Source organism: Micromesistius poutassou (assembly GCF_964030765.1).
Source record: "Micromesistius poutassou genome assembly, chromosome: 17".
In the NCBI taxonomy this organism is placed as follows: Eukaryota; Metazoa; Chordata; class Actinopteri; order Gadiformes; family Gadidae; genus Micromesistius; species Micromesistius poutassou.
Genome location: NC_140287.1, coordinates 12,792,946 through 12,811,785, shown reverse-complemented (window position 1 = coordinate 12,811,785; position 18,840 = coordinate 12,792,946). Strand labels below are relative to the sequence as shown.

The 18,840-nt window shown below is 44.1% G+C and overlaps 2 protein-coding genes across 2 annotated transcripts; one reads left to right on the top strand and one right to left on the bottom strand.

Moving 5' to 3' along the window:
• The first annotated feature begins 50 nt into the window (after window positions 1-50).
• Window positions 51-13,545, top strand: lclat1 (lysocardiolipin acyltransferase 1). Its single transcript, XM_084481867.1, has 6 exons — window positions 51-327; window positions 4,832-5,001; window positions 5,344-5,542; window positions 7,836-7,982; window positions 9,461-9,577; window positions 11,010-13,545. Exons 2-6 carry the CDS (start codon window positions 4,834-4,836, stop codon window positions 11,540-11,542), a joined length of 1,164 nt encoding a protein of 387 aa, XP_084337993.1. The 5' UTR covers window positions 51-327; window positions 4,832-4,833; the 3' UTR covers window positions 11,543-13,545.
• A 1,375-nt stretch (window positions 13,546-14,920) lies between these two features.
• On the bottom strand, window positions 14,921-17,898 carry LOC311362532 (protein yippee-like 5). The gene is made up of 3 exons (XM_084482393.1): window positions 17,753-17,898; window positions 17,136-17,314; window positions 14,921-16,510 (listed from the first exon to the last, which is right to left on the bottom strand). The coding sequence occupies exons 2-3, from the start codon at window positions 17,274-17,276 to the stop codon at window positions 16,286-16,288; spliced, it is 366 nt and encodes a 121-aa protein (XP_084338519.1). The 5' UTR covers window positions 17,277-17,314; window positions 17,753-17,898; the 3' UTR covers window positions 14,921-16,285.
• Between the last annotated feature and the right edge of the window lie 942 nt (window positions 17,899-18,840).

Below are 18,840 nucleotides of genomic sequence, written 5' to 3'. Positions count from 1 at the left end.
TAGCCGCAACTACATAGCTAGAGTTAAAAGTTGAGAGGTCGGTTGAGCTAAATAGTATGGCTACGTTTCTGATGCATGCATAGGGGATGCACTGTCAACACAACCCGACAATGAATAAGCATGTATCTGAACACCTTTCGAAGTGTAAATACACCATTGTGATTTTCAAGTGATCGGTGAAAGTAGCTTTTGCAGATACACATGGTTACATATGGAAACTGAGATTTTGACATGTTGGCCGCACCTCTTCGAGCTAACAGCTAACTAGCTGTTTGAGCCAAGCGGCTCACTGTACTCCTAAGAGGAAATAGAAAACAACATCGAAAGGTGGGTAAGATTGTCACTTGTAATTGTGTGTTTTGCATGTATGTACTAACACTATCTAAAGGAGTCTGTTCAAGCATAGCTTTTCCCAGTACTAGTAGCGACGCTATAAACTACGATGTAGCATGGGTCCTGTAGTTGCATTGCATCCAGAAGCTGTCATTTGCGCTCCTTTTTGGACATATTTGGGTTTTGTTACGTTATCGCTTAAAGCTTGTTATGGCTTGGTCCTTAAGCATTAATAATGTAGTAACCAAGCCCTGATCCATGTCCCAGATTTTCTTTAGTTATTATTATTATCATTATGCATGTTGTTGTTGTTGTTATTAATCCCATGGTCGCATATTGGATACTACTAATGTTTATTTTAAAGACTGCCTGACTACGTATTCATTTCATATGTCAAATAGGACGATGACAATAAATGCAATAATCAACGAATACTGAGATTAAGGTCCGATGCACGTATAAATGTGTTAGACCCTTACAAGTCGTTTAATAATTGAAGAAATGCTAACGTGTTTTCTTCTTAATGCACCTATTTCAATAATTTTGAAATTTGAAACACGTAGTCTAAATGTATGAATGTATCTAAATGTATGAACTTGTTAATACAAATATTAGTCATCATTAGTACATACAGCCACTTGCACCTTGGCAACACCTAGCTTGTTGGCAAGAGCTGTAATCCTCAAGACAGTGAGACCTTTTGGGACTTCAGTGATGGATGTTTAATGAATAACTCTCTGGTTCAAAGTAATATTGCCAGATAAGTGCCTTGGTTAATGTATTACAGTAGGAGTTTGGTATCAAATCTTGGCACTGCCTTTTGAAAGATGCCATATATTATATTGTATTCAGGTAATCTATGATGGGATAGAGCAGTTGTTAGAACAGTGTGGACGTTGCAGCTAAATACACAAACAGGACATTTGCATATGGTGGCTGGGGGACAGCAGTTTGCGTTTGAGATAGTTTATGTTGCTTCCACAAGGATGATGTTTTTCTGTAGCGCCACTAGATAACCTTAATACAAAAACAGAGTTGTCATTCTCCACAAAGGGTTGGATTTATTGCTGATACAGAGTGTAGAAATGTACTTTTTTTAAATTTATATCAGTGCTTGTCAAGCCTAAATATACTACAGGCAAATAAGTCATTTGGAAAAATGTTCCCTTATGGCATTTCGTCTTTATGAAAGGTAAAGTGATTCTAGACTTTGCCGTGCCTGTTGCAAGTCCAGGCAGGTGGAGAGGCAAAACTGTAGCCTGACACTGCCTAACCCTGCCTGACCAATATCTAAATGCGTATTAGTTTGAATCCTTTCCAAGGGATGTGTTCAACAGGTGCAGCCCAAAATGTCTCTGGACCTATAGGATAGACCTAGGCTACAACCAATCAGAGCATTGAAACCTGTGACATACCAGTGGCAGCCACCTTGATTGTTTGTGAAAATGCCACATAACTTTATACAAACATTGACAAAAAGGTGTGCCAAAACAGTGTACCATATGATTCAGGCCAACATTGGAAAAGCAATGGCCCTGTATTTTGGTCAGAAGAGAGAAAATGAGGAGGGCATTTATATTCATATCCCATAAACACTGGTTAGCATGCGGCAAGCTAACACTGTTGAGATCTCTGGCTCACGGCTCAGCTCAAAGGAAGGAATGCACGATGCTAGCCAGAAGAATTCCAGAAGAATTCTTTGTGAGCAGTGTCTTATGCATTACATTCATGTTTGGGGAAGTGCTTTCAGAAAGATCGCCCGGGTGATTATACGTTCAACCCTGGCCATTTCGTTTCTTAATAAATCACCCCGACAAGCGGCTTTGTTTGTAGGCCGGCGATAGGAAACGATGTGCCGCTCTGCTCTGAATGGAGCTAAATAAATGGTCTAAATATTCAGACTGCCTTGTTGAGTCCAAGCCCTCGTGGACACAGACTGGGAAAATAACATGTTGTGTGTGAACTCTTAGAATTGCCCCCTTAATAGCCAATGGTTTCCATTCACCAGCTCTCTCCCTAGGTGTGTCGGTTTGTTATACGTCAAATTGCCCTCTCCCGTTTTTTTTCCACCCAGGGCACCCAAGGGTGTGTTCTCTGTGCACACGTCGGGGCATAATTGTGACAATAGCGCTGAGCCAGCTTGCTGCTCTCCGCTTGCGTGTCTCATATTTTCCGTTGTTAAAAACGGCCCTTAGACCCCTATTGCTTGTGTGTAAGTGCTGCGCGCGCACACACACACACACACACACACACACACACACACACACACACACACACACACACACACACACACACACACACACACACACACACACACACACACACACACACGCACAATAATGAAATGCACCTTCAGCCTGTTTGTGTGCTGACCTGGGACCTGCTGTGTCATGGTTGCTGGGTTTGCCAGGCGTCAGCGAGGGAGGAACTTGGAGGGGAACTGCAGGCTTGTGCAATCACAACACTCATGGGCTTTATTCACCTAGCTGATGGTGGAACTAAATGTGGAATCCCACATTCAGCCCCCCCCCCCCCCCAGTTAGTGTTTATTACCAAGCCAGAACCAAGATGGCCCCTAGCTCAATAAGGGCCATGAAGGTTAAAATGTTGTCAATCAGGGTTCATGTGAGGCAACAAAACACACCTGTCGGACATTCTGGTTCCCTGTTCGATGTACAGTATGTAGTGCAGTATCCTGGCGTCCGCAGCCAAGGCCATATCTGATCCTCACTTCTGGATCATACATCGTTATCTTGTACTACTAACCAAAGGGTCATACAAGGTGAGGGTGTTTGCCTTTCTCATGGGGCTGTGCATACGGTATCTCAGGCATGCTGTAGCTACAGGAACTAGCGTGTTTAACCAGTATGTGTTGACATCCTGTTCCTCCTCCGGGGCAATATTCACATTGCTCTTGTTTTCCTTCACTTGTTTGCCCAACCAATGTCTGTCAATTGATACATATGGCAGCTACTTTCTTTATTTGAAACCACTGCTTGTACTAAATATTCAGGAGTCCAATTAAACAACAACAAAAAAGTGTACAGGAGATTAGCTGAAAAATGTTGGGCCATTTTTCATTGTCCAATTTTTATTTAATGGTAGAGTGCTTCTGTGAATCATAACGTAGCCCATAATGAGTAACCCGCAGTCAGAAATCGTTCCCCTATTTACATTCCAAACCAGGTAATGTCTGCCTCGTATTTTCCACTGTTTGTGGGAAAATGATTCGGAAGTATACATAACCATTGTTTCCCATACATGCATACAGTAGTGGTGCACTACTGCTGCTGGATTACCAGCATCACAGCCATTAGCCATGCAACCTTTTTCATCATTTGTTTAATTCACAATGAGTGCTGAGTGCCCCTAAAATGATATTTGTTATATTTAAAAACATGTATATCATAAGTGCACCCCACTTCCCTTGCATCAAATGTTGCATTGTCAATGGAGATTTTTTTGGCAAAAAAATTGCTTAAAGTCCACACACATGCGATTTGTTTTTATATTATAGTGTTAAACAATTTCTCTCCATGACTGTGCCCATCAGCACTGTGCACATGCACATCAGCACCGTGCACGCGCACATCTGCACCGTGCACATGCACATCAGCACTATGCACGCACATCAGCACCGTGCACGTGTACGCACACATCAGCACTGTGCACGCACATCAGCACCGTGTACGTGTACGCACACATCAGCACTGTGCACACAGACATCAGCACATAGTTCACCTCACTAGGCCTGAGCGATATGGCTGAAAGACATATCACAATATAACTTGATCATATTGATCAATATCGATAACTATTAATAATTTTAATGACCTAAAAAGACTAGGTATTACCATGCTGGATTTAAACACTTCTGTTTAACACTTAATATGACCTTCCACTATTCTTCATTGATAAATACTCCAATGTCGATACAACAATGAAAAACACTCAAATATTGTAAATAAGTATGGAACTGTGTTTGTGTAACAAACCCAGCTGCTAGATTCAGTGGTCCAGTCTCTTATCGATTGATCAAAATTGAACATGTTTTATATTGATTGATTGATTAATCAAAAGTCTTATTGCCCAGGCCTACACCTCACACACACCTTAGCAACGCTGCTGTTAAACTTTTATTCTCTAGTTAGATAGGGGCTCCTCTCAAAGGTCACCTACCAGCTGAGGTCTGACTTATGAATGAATTCCATTGAAACATGACCCCCCCCCCCCCCCCCCCCACCTCCACACAATATCCACACAATAACCCTATCGTTATTCAATTATTTGAAGAGCTTCCCGCAAGTCTGACTTGGGCTCCTTAAAACGACGAAACTCAAGCCATTGGGTGGTGGATGCTTTTATCTGGAGAGCCTTACATTACAGTGTTTGATTGCATTTATACTTCACGTGGGTTCCCTTGCTGGGTATTCAACCCTTTTTCATTCTTTTTTTTTTTTTCACCCAACCCGTTTCTCGCTCCCTCTGGTCTCCTCAGGTATGGCGGTGTCTGTGAGAGGCCTGTACTTTGTGGTGACCCTTTTCCTGGGCAGTTTCTTCGGGAGTGTGTTCATGCTGGGCCCCTTCCTGCCCCTCATGCTGGTGTCTCCGGCCTGGTACCGCTGGATCACTGACCGCATCGTAGCCACCTGGCTCACACTGCCTGTGGTGAGTGGGGACCCATCTTTTCTTTCTTTCTATTACGTCCTATAAGAGAATTGACCGTTGTGCCTTTCCCCTCCTCATTTATGGATAATCATCATTCAATATAGGCTGTGGACATATGAGATCAAACCCAGCCACTATATTATCCTGGCCTATTTCCTCCACCCCCATTTAAGCATAATCATCCAAGCTGACTAACATGAACTGACACTATGAACTATTGGCATACAGTCTTGTTCACCATGATTAATTTCCTCTAAGTCTGACTCCCCGCTCCGACTTCTCCTTCTCTGCATTCGTGTCACAATCGTTCTGTTTGATCCCCTCTCTGGCCCTGGTCCCCAGTCCCTGCTGGAGCTGGTGTTTGGCGTGAAGGTGGTCATCACGGGCGATGGCTTCATCCCGGGCGAGCGCAGCGTCATTGTCATGAACCATCGCACGCGCCTCGACTGGATGTTCCTGTGGTGCTGCCTGCTGCGCTACAGCTACCTGCGGATGGAGAAGATCTGCCTCAAGGCGGCCCTCAAGGCTGTGCCTGGCTTCGGTGGGTAGTGCCCTGCTGGATGTAGTGGTAGAATGCCATTTAAATGATGTTCCCGTTGGCTTTGATCAATAGCAGCAGGGGTTTGGTCACGGTGGCAGTGCTCCCCCCCTCATCCAAAAAACATGATTTGAGTTGGCTTCGTGAGAATATCCAGGTATTCATGTTTTCGTTTACAGAATGGGACCTTGTTAGATCAGGATGGTATCAACATCAGGCTTATCCAGATATGCCTACTCCTCACTTTTTATGCTAAATTTGCAGATTTGTGTGTGTGTATGTATGCAGGGTTCTCCCTGTAATGTTTAAAAAAGGGTTGGGACAAAGACTGAAACAGTCTAATTGGACACATGTTTTATTGGAACAACTCTTCAAAAAGCGTTTCTCTAATATCAAGTCAGTACTGTGTGGAGGAAGTCACTGGCTTTGGGGTCCACATATGGTCCGAGTCCCACTCAACATTTGGTCCGAGCTTCAATGTAAAGCGGCTTGCACACCAGACGAGCCACGCAGCGGCCCGTCCGTCTGCGTCGCCGTTTAGAAGGACAATGCACGTTGGAAGATTGGATTTAGGTCTTGTTCCGTGTATAATAAAATTTGTGGTAATGGATGGCGATGCATGCCAAATGCCAAGGTTTTGTCAAGTGCTGGAAGTTATAGGGTATAGAGTATTGTGGCGCAGGTGTGAGTGCTCTTTTTGGAAACACGACCAACTTAACTTTCAATGAAGACATGCTGTTTTGCTCATAAAAGGAAAAAAGTGTTTTGTACATTGTGCAAAGTTTGCACCGCAGCACTAGCGCTATCCTAGAGCATGCTAAGTAATGCATTGTTCTTGATGACGGATAGCCAGAAAATAAAAATATAGTAATTGGAGTGTATCCCCGATTAGCAGTTACCAAGTAGTTGATAGGAGAAGGAGAGCGAAGAGTTGGTTCGTGAGGAAAGAGATGTTGAGGAGCTGCCGGTTAAAAATGGAGAAAGATCCCCTATGCAATAAAAACTAAATCTAAAGTGAATGAATCTGTTCATATGAATGAACATAGATGGATGGTACTTGATTTGTTAATAGTGCAACCAAATTAAAAAGTTTGTGGCACCAATGCCAACAGTAGAAAACGTTAACGTCTTGAGCCCTGGCCCACCTCACAATTGATTTTACAAGGGTGAGTGTTGTCGATACCGTCTGTTGAAATGCATGGATTCAAGTCAATAACTTTTGGCACTGATATGCTGCACTAATGCTGTCATGATGATGGGTACTTCATATGAGGCAGGCATTACGTGTAGCTTACTTTCTTGAAACGTGAGCTTGCTGATTAGCGCACTTACTTAATCTCGTTCCACAAATCTCTTCAGCCGTATTTGAGAGCTCATCTCTGAATTGAATCGAGGTCGACCAATAGTTGATTTTCAAAGGCCGATATATTAATGATAGTTTGGAGCAGGAAAAAGCTGATGGCTTTGCCTTATAGTGCAATGCCATGGCTAATAATGCTCATATACAACGTTACAATAAAAAGTATCACATAGTTGGATTGGGGATTACACTTGCAATTTCTATAAAGAAAGAAAAAGAAATACAAAAATATTAAAATCGCTATCAAAATTTGAATAATCACCCAGCCCTAGGTCCTACTGTATGACGCATATGGTGACCTAATGAATACATCCTCTCCAGGGTGGTGATGTTGAAGCTGGTTTTTTGTAAAGGCTGCTGATAATGATACATGGCTCGGTGCTTCATGTTGCCATGTAGGAGTGCTATCTCTGAGTGTGTATGTGTGGTGATGGCTGGCTTTACCTGAGCACAACAGGAGTGCAGCCTCACCCACCTCCAGAGTCCAATCAGTATGACTCGGGCCAGGTGAGGCTGCTCATAGCAGCCATCATCCACACACACTCCCACAATTTGAACCAATTGAACCACTTTAGAAAATGATCAGTTGATGATAACCTCATTCTGCAGCAGTGTTCTCCGCCTGCTCCATATATACAGGCAGTGTATGAATAGATTTTTTTCTTTACTGAATGTTCAGATATGGGTTTAGAATAGGCAAACCTTGAAATGATGTATTCGGGCCAGCCCTAACTCTAATCTAGTTGAGTCTCCCAGATCGGAAAAGTCTCCCAGATCGGAAAAGTCTCCCAGATCTTATGTGGTCCATACTTCAAAGTTAAAGTCCAACCAAACATGTTCTTTTCCTTACGGGCACAGACGGGCTCATGGTGTCGTTGGAGTTGGTCGACTTCCACTGTCACCCTTTGCTCAAGGTGCTCTATACTTACCCTGCAGGATGGGCGATGCAGATGGCGTGCTTCGTGTTCATCCAGCGCCGCTGGGAGGACGACCGCAACCACCTGGAGCGCATGCTGGACTACTTCTGTGACATCAGAGAGCCGCTACAGCTGCTGCTCTTCCCCGAAGGCACTGATCTTACCGGTAATGTTTTTTTTTTTTTTTGGGTCTTGTTTTTGGTTTTTCTAAATAAGCGTCTTATCCTGCACTCACATGGATTCAGGTAGACGGCAAAACAGATATAAGTGTAGTGGAGGAGAGCAGGAGGTCAAATGAGGTGAGGCTGACAGAAAACGCCTGCCACTGTAACGGTAGACGACATCGCCGTCCAAAGTTAACATATTGCAATTTTTGCTGTCCTCTGCCATGGAATCTATAACCCCGTGTGAGGTAGCTCCCTCCCAAGGAGAAAACGGGGGCGATCTGGACAATGAGAAACTCTGAATCCATCTGAACCCAGCATTAATGTCTTTAAAAAAACAAGTGTCAGGTTTCTTTAAAAAAAAAAAAAAAAGGTTTACACAGAGTTTTGTTTAGTAAGCATTTTTATTGTCTTCTTTTAACTTTAAACTATAAGGGTCTTATTGTTGTTTTGTATGCATTTAGTTTTGCCCTGATTAGTTTTTTTCTAAATAAGTCTCTTAGTCCTGCATGTGACACAGTGTGCCTGAGCTAAGGCTCTTATTTTGACACCTCCCCTAGGTCATCGCAATAGCACGTTGTGCAAAGGCCATTTCAGGAGTGATAAGACCACAGCCAAATCCCTTTTTACCACATACATGCTTCTCTCATTTGTATGAGATTTTCATTTTTTTCCCCCATCAAAATAACAGCGGTACCGCATGGGAAAGCCTCTCAGATCCCTGGCTAAGCCAATCGATGATCCCAAGTGGTTAGAGCCGGGGTCGAGTCTCACTCCCCCCGTGACGTTGGAGAGGACCAATCAGGCTTTGGACGTTATGTCATGTTGGGCTTTTGGCCCCTTATAGCCATCCAGCTCTGTTTCCCTTTGCTGTGTGACCCTCTCTGTCGTCTGTGTTGGTTTGTTTGTTCAGCCTTCCCTAAATATTTGAGCTTTATTCACCTTCACACTGGCACTACCTTACCTTACGTAAGTCCCTTCACAAATTTCCCATCGCCTGAGTTGGAGGCATTGTAATTCAATTTAAAAACACAATATGGGTTTGGGAGGGCACTTATGTGAGAGTGACAAGTTCATCCCAACACGCCCTTCACGTTGGGACGCCCGTTACATAATATGAGTAATAGGACGTCCATGGTCCTGGATGTGGAAACCAGCGGTGCGGCCACCATGTGTTTACAGACACTTTGAGGCTATTCTGGATGTAAAACGTCCTGTCCTGGCCAGAGGACTCTGTCAAGGCCATTCCATCAGGCTGCTGTATGTTTATGAATTACAACTCTTAGTTAACTGTTATTTTAAGGAGTCATTTTTATGAAGCGGATTAGTATTTTATTAAAGGATTGATCGTACAGTTTACAATATAAACCACTCTAAGAATGAAAGTATACACATAGATCCGGTAAACATGGTTCTCTCCTTTTTAGGTTTCAAATCTCGCTATCAAAGGGTAAACCTGAACTTTGTGTTTCTGTTGCAGAGAACACCAGAGCGAGGAGCGATGAGTTCGCCGTGAAGAACGGCCTTCCCAAGTTCGAGTATGTGCTGCATCCACGCACCACCGGGTTCACCTTCATCGTGGAAACACTGCGCAAAGGTCAGAGGTCACTCTTAAGATTGTTTTCAAATGAGCGGGGGGGGTAAACGGATTCACCCGGTATCTGTTAAGAGTCCAACAGCCGATTCAAGCAGTTGCTCATGACTATTATGTGCCTATTGATCATTGTGATCCGTCGTTTAATTTGAGCCGGCCAAGGAAATGCATGGAAAAGACACAAAAGGCTTCCATCAACACTGGAGTCTCTGCTCTGCACGGGGGAGATAGTGACACATTCTCCCTCGGTGACCTCAGGGGATCCAGCGGTTGCGTTATTGGAGGTGGATCATACCTGTTAGTCGTCAGGCCTCTAGACAACTACTTCATCCCCGTGCCAGCCATTACAGCATCCCGCGAGCGTCTCATGTTTCCCCAATGAGCTCATCCTGGCAGGCCTCCAGGCGGTTCCTTTAGCGCAGACAACGCTCTGGCCCCTCTGGACACCCAGCATGGCACTTACCCTACCCAGCAGGTGCTGTGAATCACAGTAGTGTCAGCGGCCTCGACTAAGTCTCTCTCTCTCTCTCTCTCTCTCTCTCTCTCTCTCTCTCTCTCTCTCTCTCTCTCTCTCTCTCTCTCTCTCTCTCTCTCTCCTCTCACGTTTTACGTTTTACTCTCTGTGTCTCCTTGGCTCTGTGTATGTCTCATCCTCAGGCTTAGCTAAGTCTCTGGCTCTGGCTCTGTCTGTGTGTGTCTCTCACCCTCACCACTAACAAGTCATGTCTGTGGGTCTTTGTCTCAGTCTGGTGCGGTGCTCTCATTGCTCTATTTATACCAGGGTAGCGCTAAGCTGTACGTAGGCTAATAATACAGGCAGGTGTCATCCCGCCTGGCATCATGCTGTTTAGGGTAAGTAGAGCGGGATATGTGTTATGTAAGGCAGGCCGGGGTTGTTTGTGGTGGGGATGATGATGTTGTGAGCAGTGAAGGAGAGGGAATCATGCAGCACTAAGCCCCTGGTTCAATTAGAGGTACATGTGTAATGGAGTTCAGAGCTTTGAAGAGTGCCGGACACAGTGCTTATTAGAGGGAAAGAGGGGTGAGGATGTAATTATGTCGGACGGAGAATGTACTGTAATGTCAAGTCTAAATATACACCTCAATTAAACATCAAATTTGGTGTGAAATGTCTGAATCGGATTAATTTGAGTGTAGTTTATTTGTTGAGGGTGTAGTGGCTAGGCAAGGGATGCTGGGTTCTATCCTCCCATGTCCATCATCCAAGCAAGGTGCTTGGCCCCTTAATGTTCTCGGAATTAACTGTATGTCCATTTGGATAAAAGCTTAAACGGATCAAACCAAGTGAATTTAGATAAACACATTTGAATAACTTTTTATGTTATCATCAATTTGAACTGTCCCACTCCAACACAAAACCAATCTGAACTCCCGTCCCTCTCCTCCGTCTCCCCTCCCCTCTCCCCCTGCTCAGCGGACAACCTGGACGCCATCCACGACATCACCGTGGCCTACCCCAAGAACATCCCCCAGACGGAGCGCCACCTCATCATGGGCCACTTCCCCCGCGAGATCCACTTCCACGTGCGCCGCTACCCCGTGGCCTCCCTGCCCGGCTGGTCCGACCCGGCCGAGCTGCAGGCCTGGTGCCAGGAGCGCTGGGTGGAGAAGGAGGCCCGCCTGCGCGACTTCTACTCGGCGGAGCCGCGGGCCTTCGACCGGGAGGGTGTGGCGCGCGTCCCGCCCTGCAAGACGGAGCTCCGTGTGGCACTGGTCAAGGCGGCCTCGCTGCTGTACTGGAGTGGCTTCATCGCCTTCTGCTTCACGGCGCTGTGGCTGTGGGCGCCGGTCAGGCTCTACTGCCTGGCCATGGTCGGGGTGTTCCTGGGCCAGCAGAAGCTGATAGGAGGGCTGGAGCTGCTGGAGCTGGCCTGCCACCGCTACTGGAAGAACCTGGCCGGCGGCGGGGGAAAGGGGTCGAAGGACTTGGATGGAAAGACGCAGTGATAGACGGATGGATGCGAGGACGGATGGAAGAAGAGGTGGCCCTCACTCATATCCGTCTCGTCGCGGTTCAACCGTCCTTAGCCGGGGGAGCCGGGGGTGTGCTGAGGAGTTGCTTGCCTTCGACTGGACTCAGAACCCCTTGGTCTCGAGGACCCTGGTTGGAAGCCCTCCAGTCCTCCTCTGCTTCGAGAGAGCGAGGAGGATGATGCAGCTACAATCGGGCAGTGTGCATGGCTTGGACAAGGGGTACGCTTTTTAGCGTGCTGTGGGACGCGAAAGGAAAAGTACGGAAGAATGAAATACAGGAAAGACAACGTTCATTTGAAACGTTCACGGCACCAGTGAGCTTGCTTTATAACATTATCTAGTTCCGTCCTTCTAGTTCCCTTGCTGTTTACTCTGTGGAGTACAATCATAGGATCTCCTACCATGTCCAATACAGTTCCTTAGTTAATGTCTTTATAGATGATCTTGTTTGTGATCGTTGATCATCCAGAACCCCGGTGTCCAGTTTTATAGAGTACCAGACGTTACTTGTTTGTTATCGTAATAGTAAGTCTAGCAATGATTTTCTTTTGATTTGATTGGTTTTAGGGTTTATTTATCTAGTGGTTTTGTTTCATGTGTCATTCAGGTGAAGGAACACAGCCATAGTGCAGCACACATGTTAAGTGCCATGTGGACATTTTATTTGTTCTTTTTTTAATCTAGATTTGAGTCAATATTTGCAGTCCATATAGATGAGTTTTTATGCCAAGAGAGTGGCTTTCTGAAGAAAACCCTCAAGAGAATGCCATTAGAATCTGAATCATTAAGCATACGCCACAGCCAAAGCTTAACTTGATTTCATTTAAATGCTGTTAAAAATCAGTCAAAAATCAGTCAGTCCAGTCTGGCTTATACATTTTAAATGTATAAGGGGTTGGATGTCATGTTTTGGATTTGTCACATGTTTACCGCTGTTTATCCGTGAGAAAACAATGAGTGTCTTTGCATGCTTGCTTAAATAGCTTTTGATCATAAAAGCCAAACGCTAACCTTAAATCAACTTTGCCATCCATAGCTGTCCTCTTACTTGCGAACGTCCAAGATCTCACTGTGTGTCATTTTTTTAAACCTCTGTGAAAGAGTGGCGGCCAATGACCTTCCTCTCTCACTTTTGTTCCGTTTTTTGTTCTGGGGTGAACCAGGGGATGCCTTGTAAAGGCAGGACCTGGTTGCCAGTGTGGCTTGGGGGCATCATCCCCCCCACGGCTGCAAACAGGGTGGCACGGAAAAGGGCACCAGCCCAGACTTGGAGTGGAAAACTGTTCCCCCTGCGATGGGCTACCTAATCCGAAAAAACCTGGGTGAGGCCCACCTCTCTGTGTGCCCCTCCGGTGGGGGCGCTGGCAGCGACGCGTGTGCTAAACTCAATTAGCGACTGACAGCTGAGAGAGCTGCTCGCTCGCTCAATTGTGCCAAAAAAGGACCGGAATCGAAACATTAGTTGGGGCGGGGGGTGGGGGAATGGGATGGGGTGCCCGGTCAGGTCTGCACACTCTGAGTACCAAGAAACCGCATGCCAGACTCCGATTTGAGGAGGATTTGCCACATGGGCAACGAACTGTAGACTATCATGACACTGTGCAATGTAGAACCACTCTGCTGACTGTCTCGGTGGCTGCAGGTTAGGCAATCAATCTGTTGTATAAATGTATTTTTTACATGCCGGAGAACACTCTGTAATGTCTTGGCTGGTTTGTCAGATTCTGTGACCTCAATAGTTAAAGTCTGGTTTCAGTCACTGTGATAGGCTCTTGACAATTATCTCGTCTGTACGTCATTAAACGTACAATTAGTTTCCGCTAGCAAACTCTTCTGGAGGTTATCTCTAGTATCTTCTTTTTTTGTCTGATTGTTATGTTAATTTTATATTTACAGCCACTGGCCTCAATGAAATGCACTGATCACTGTAATCAACCTGTCATATATGGATAAAAAATAAATGAATATAGTTGTTCAATGTAGTTTGTTTCTTGTATTGTTTTACTGATTGTACTGCCACTTAGTGTGAGCTTTCAATACATGTCCTTATTTTTTTTTTCAATGGACAAAAATCTATTTCCATGTTCCTCAGACTGAAGCGGTCACGTAGCAAGCAGCATGACGCACACTGCAGGGAGTGACGTGACACAGCCCTGCAAATGTGTGTTATACAACACCAACAAGTCCTAGTTTTCTTCTCCCCTTTAACTTGCCACACACACACACACACACGATGGATATAGAGGTCGGGAGATTTGAAGGTGAAGTGTGGTTCCCATAGTGACTAGTGTTGACTCCCCGTTTCCTAGCAACAGGATATGGTATGATGTCAATGGAAAGCATGCTATTTTATATCTCCTGCTGACGGAGTGATGTCATTTTTTTGTGGGAGTGTCAGAGAGACAAGAGGGGTGGACGTGGGGAGATTTTTTCTGACAAGCCTATATCGTTGTGTGTAAGTAGTGCGGCCTAATTTTGCGTACGGTGAAACACCTGGCAACGGGGAGGGGCCATGATGATATGCACTTAACGTAGTTGGTACACTTGAGGTCTATAGAGGTACTTTATAAATAGCTTCCAAGGGAATATGAATCATTGTCTAAGTATAGATGCAATTATACGGAAAGTGTTTTTGTGTTCTTTCCCAGAATATCCCATGATACAGGATAGAGGTTGGCAGCTTGAATCCGGTAGACTGGTCTGTTTCTTTTTGTTTTTATCAATATGTATGTATCATATTGGAAGGTTGAACAATAGGCTATAAATATAATGCCTAGATAAAAATACTTATGGGGGAAATCGAAATGGATGAGTATTCATCACATCTAATATTGAAATAGTAACATAGGCTATATGGTTTTGTTGTAGACTAATAATTTATGTAGGCTACTTGAGAACTTTGTAATTAACAGCATCTAGATGGCTTTTCAATGGCGTCTCCATCCCTTGGGCGGCATTGGGTGTAGTGTAAATGACCTCCTCTTCATATGTTTGTCAATTGTTTTCGCAAAATAGCCTCTTCGGTATACTGATGGGTCATGCTTATCAGCAAAAGCTTAGGAAGCACAATTTAGAGATAGGATAATTCCACATGTATGTAGGCCTAGATCTCATCCCGTTCGTCAATATATACTGCCATCTAGCGGCCATGTCAGAATACGAAATCTGTAATAAGATTTGTATTAACATCATAATAAAAACCTATCTATATTGCTATTAGGATGAAAGTATTATGGATATTTTCAATTATTTAGAACAACGTGATACATTTCCTTTGTATTTACTTACAGAATTAAACTAACCCAGCAAGACACAGGGTTTACTCAAACAAAGAGCAGGCCTATACACAGCAATACTGATGTCTTTATTCTGAAATAATCACAACAGAACTACTGCAAAAGCCTTAAAATCGTAATGTCAAGAAAATTATAGATAAAATCAAAATTATAAACAGTAATCATCCTGGAAAATAATCATTCTACAAACAATAACGCAATAACAATATATCAATAAAATGATAAAAAATAAACATAAGTTATAACAAATTCTCTCAAATATATCTATTGCAAAGTACATTGTCAAATGTCCCAAACAAAGTCACCCGTCCACCTGGAAATCATTTTTTTCTTTTAACAATCTTAATTTTGCGACACATTTTGTACAGCAGAGGCATGAAATTATGCCTCTAGCTTCATCAGTTGATATGCCAGTTGAATTGTTATACTCCAGTTCTGTTTTCTCCAGGGAACCATATTGAATATTACGGCCTAATGCTGTTTTGGTTTAAGCCAGTAGGTCATTGAATGGGGGTCTGTCCACAACAGACCCAACACACATTTTGTTTCCCTCTTTACACTGAAAGACAAAATGACCAAATAGCGTATGATCCCAAAGACAGTGCCCCGCAAAGAGACTTCTCCTCCCACCTCACACGCACAGTGGCAAAGAAATCCAAACAGAAGAACTGCAGCAATAATCTAAATTTGGCATGCAGAGTAGTCTGAAATTGAAACAAGAATGGGCAAACTAACATACACATTTTACCATATAAACAATGAAACTCAAGTGAAACTCAATGAAAAATCAAGTGAAGCCAGTCAATGCATCTTGCATTTATCACATACAGTAATTACTGTAGTGAGGAAGTGAGGAAAAGAGGCTGTTTATATTATCAAGTGATATGACTGTAGATACTGACCCTGTATTACATTTCTCAACACATAGCAGAAATGTGTGTGTGTTAAGAGAATGGAATATTTGCTCTAACAGTGCTGTTGAGTAGTTACTTTGCAGTTTCCTGTTTTAAACTCTTTATATATCCAAAAAGGTGGTGCTGACATGATGAGGTGGAGCATCATTGGACTGCAATTACACATGCATTTGAGTACACTGTAACAAATGTGGTGCCTAGTGCAGTGTTGATATTCTGTGTGGACGTGCACTTAAAAACAAGTCGTATTCTCTGTCAATTATTTTCAGAAAATTGTAACTTGCCAACCAGTGTTCCACTCTGCTGGAGTCATCGGTCATAGACAAGGGAAGAAGAGGTGGAGGAGGAGGCTTGTGTGTGTGGCGCCAAGACATCGTCGACCACTAAGTCTGCAAAATGGCGATGTTCAGCGCGGAGGCAAAGGGAGGACGGTGTTGCGAGAAGGAGAGGAGGTAAACAGGAGGAGTGAGTTTTTTCTTCCCCATTCCGTCAAAAGCCATAGGGCTTCACGAGTTGTCGGACGGGACGTGCTCCTCGAAGCCTTCGCTCTCTCGGACCAGGGCCCGCTCCAGGATGACGCGGCCCTCCTTGTAGCGCTGGCTGTCCTCCGTGGCAAACTCGTAGATCCAGCCCAGCTTGCTGTTGCAGTTCTTGCAGCTCACATCCCTCACCATGTGCCTGCCCGTGAGCATGACTCGGTCCTGCACCTCGCTGTACTGCAGGTTCACAACCTGCAGGTTTAAAGAGAGCAGTGGAAATACATTGGTGGACAGTTATTTAGGATTGTGTGTTAAAGACACTGTGAATGAAACAAAAAAAATACTTGTTCAAAATAGACAGGTTGTAACTTGTGTAACTTCCTGCCTCCATTATTTCCTGACTTCCTCTGTGCATTGTATATTTTAGCAGATGCTTTTATCAAAAGCATTTTACGCCGAATTCCGATATATCATACAGGTCATTATGGAGCAGGTAGAGGTTAGGCTGTTCACCCTTGATCTATCCCAGAATTTTTGCTGAGAGTCCAATAACATAACAACTATACTATGCTGCCCCCTGCTGCTGATTTTGTTTGTGTATGACAAAGGCTGGCTGTCCTGGAAGGCTTACAATTTCAAGCAATCATATAACATGAGGCTTAAAGTTCATAGTTGACTAGTCAACCAAATTATGAAGGAACACATTTGTCCTTCATTCAGTCGGGTTCAGGAAATGAGACAGCAACTGAAAGTAATTAAGTTAAGTAAGGCCACAACAATAATATTTAAGTGATAATCAATAATAATCACAGACATTTATAAATCAAGCATTGGTCATTTCTTAGGCCTATTTAAGTTCCCACCACCATGCACACACCTTATTAAAGAGGAAGGCTCTGCCTGTGGCCCCGGTGAAGCGTGTGGAGATGAGCTCCGATCGATTGGTGAGGATGGTGTCACAGTTGGCACAGGAGAAGAGGCGTGTTCCACCGATGTGGTCCAGGAAGATGCGCCCCATTGTCCTGTCCGCTTCAGTGGGTCTCACTCTATTTATTGCTGTAAAAGACAGTTAGTAAAAACAACAACATGCAAACAATATTAGTCTTTAAGAATTCAGAACAGTAGGCCTACATCTCTCTGGTGTGTTTTCGACTAACTCAACTAGGAACAAGGTACCCACCTAAAAAAACACTTGTCATGAAAATACTTGACAGTAGATGGCAGCTGTGTCGTTTTGTTTTGTTTGGAAATACATGGAGTTACAATGGCACACACTTGTAGAAACTTAAAAAGCGTTGGATACAGTTAAAACTACAAAATCAGGGTAGTTTCCTAGGTTGTACTGTGGTTTTTGATGCTTATGCTTTGTAGTTTATGAATCATAGTGATCTCATTATCATGACGTTAGCTCTTCCGCTAACTGGATGGCTACAGCTACTGACAAGAAGACAACAACCCCCAACGATCGGTAATCCCCGGAGAACGGTTCCTTACCTTGTCGAAACACTTTCTTTGTCGAATACTTGTTTGGCCTGAAACGATGTCAACAATAAAGTTGTTATATTTTCGTGTCAGTGCGCTGTTGTGGGGATCGTCGTCGTTGGTCGTGGCTTTGTTGTTCTTTTCCAGCTGTTCCTGCTTGCGTCGTGCTGCTCACTGCTACTATCAACATCCGGTCATGACGTAAACACTGCGGCAGTTTTCTCTTTGTCCGCAGGGCGGCAGCACCGAGCCATGGAATCTGTCACATAGAGTTTATCATCGTTTCAATGAACTACAGGTATGTTTGCCTTTCGCACCAAAACCAAAATAGGCCGATTCGTTTCATTTGGAGTCATCCAGCAGACGTTCAATCCAAAGCAACCTACAGTGACTTGAGATCAAAGTTATTGTGGGGCTGGTAGAGGGTAGGGATCTTGCTCTAGGATGCCTGCAATTAGACTGCCATAAACAAAGAACCTGTTGGCTTGGAATTTAGGACCCCTACACTCTTCCCCCTGGCCCCTTTACTGGGGCCTTTAAAATTAAAATTGGGCCGTTTACTATACTAAGGCCAAGTCCACACGTACCAAAACAATCTTTTTTTTCTCCGTTTTCCCTGGCATCGTATCAAGAACATTTGCGTCCACACGGATCCATCTCAATACGACTCAACACGCTACTTCATGTTCCAGGCGTATAGGTGGCGCTGTTTTAGTTTTAGAAATTCACCGGAAACCGTCACTCAAGTAATAAAGTGTTAACGCAACCCTTTTGATCGTCTCAATTGGCGCACGCATGGCTGTTGTTTGTTTGTAAAATGTGGCTTATGTGGTTGTCCATCAGTCTTTTTTTCTCAGCATGGTGGCACAGGAGCATAATATTTTGCGTAGTGGTGGGCCGTTATCGGCGTTAACGTGCTGCGTTAACGCGAGACTCTTATCGGGCGATAAAAAAAATATCGCCGTTAATCTATTCTCAAAGTTGAACTAACCAGAAGCTGAGTGTTTAATAAAATATACTGTCCATAATCGCGCCATATGCTGGAGACAATGTAGCAATGATAATAGAAACAACTTGGGTGAGCGATGACACGTTTTGGG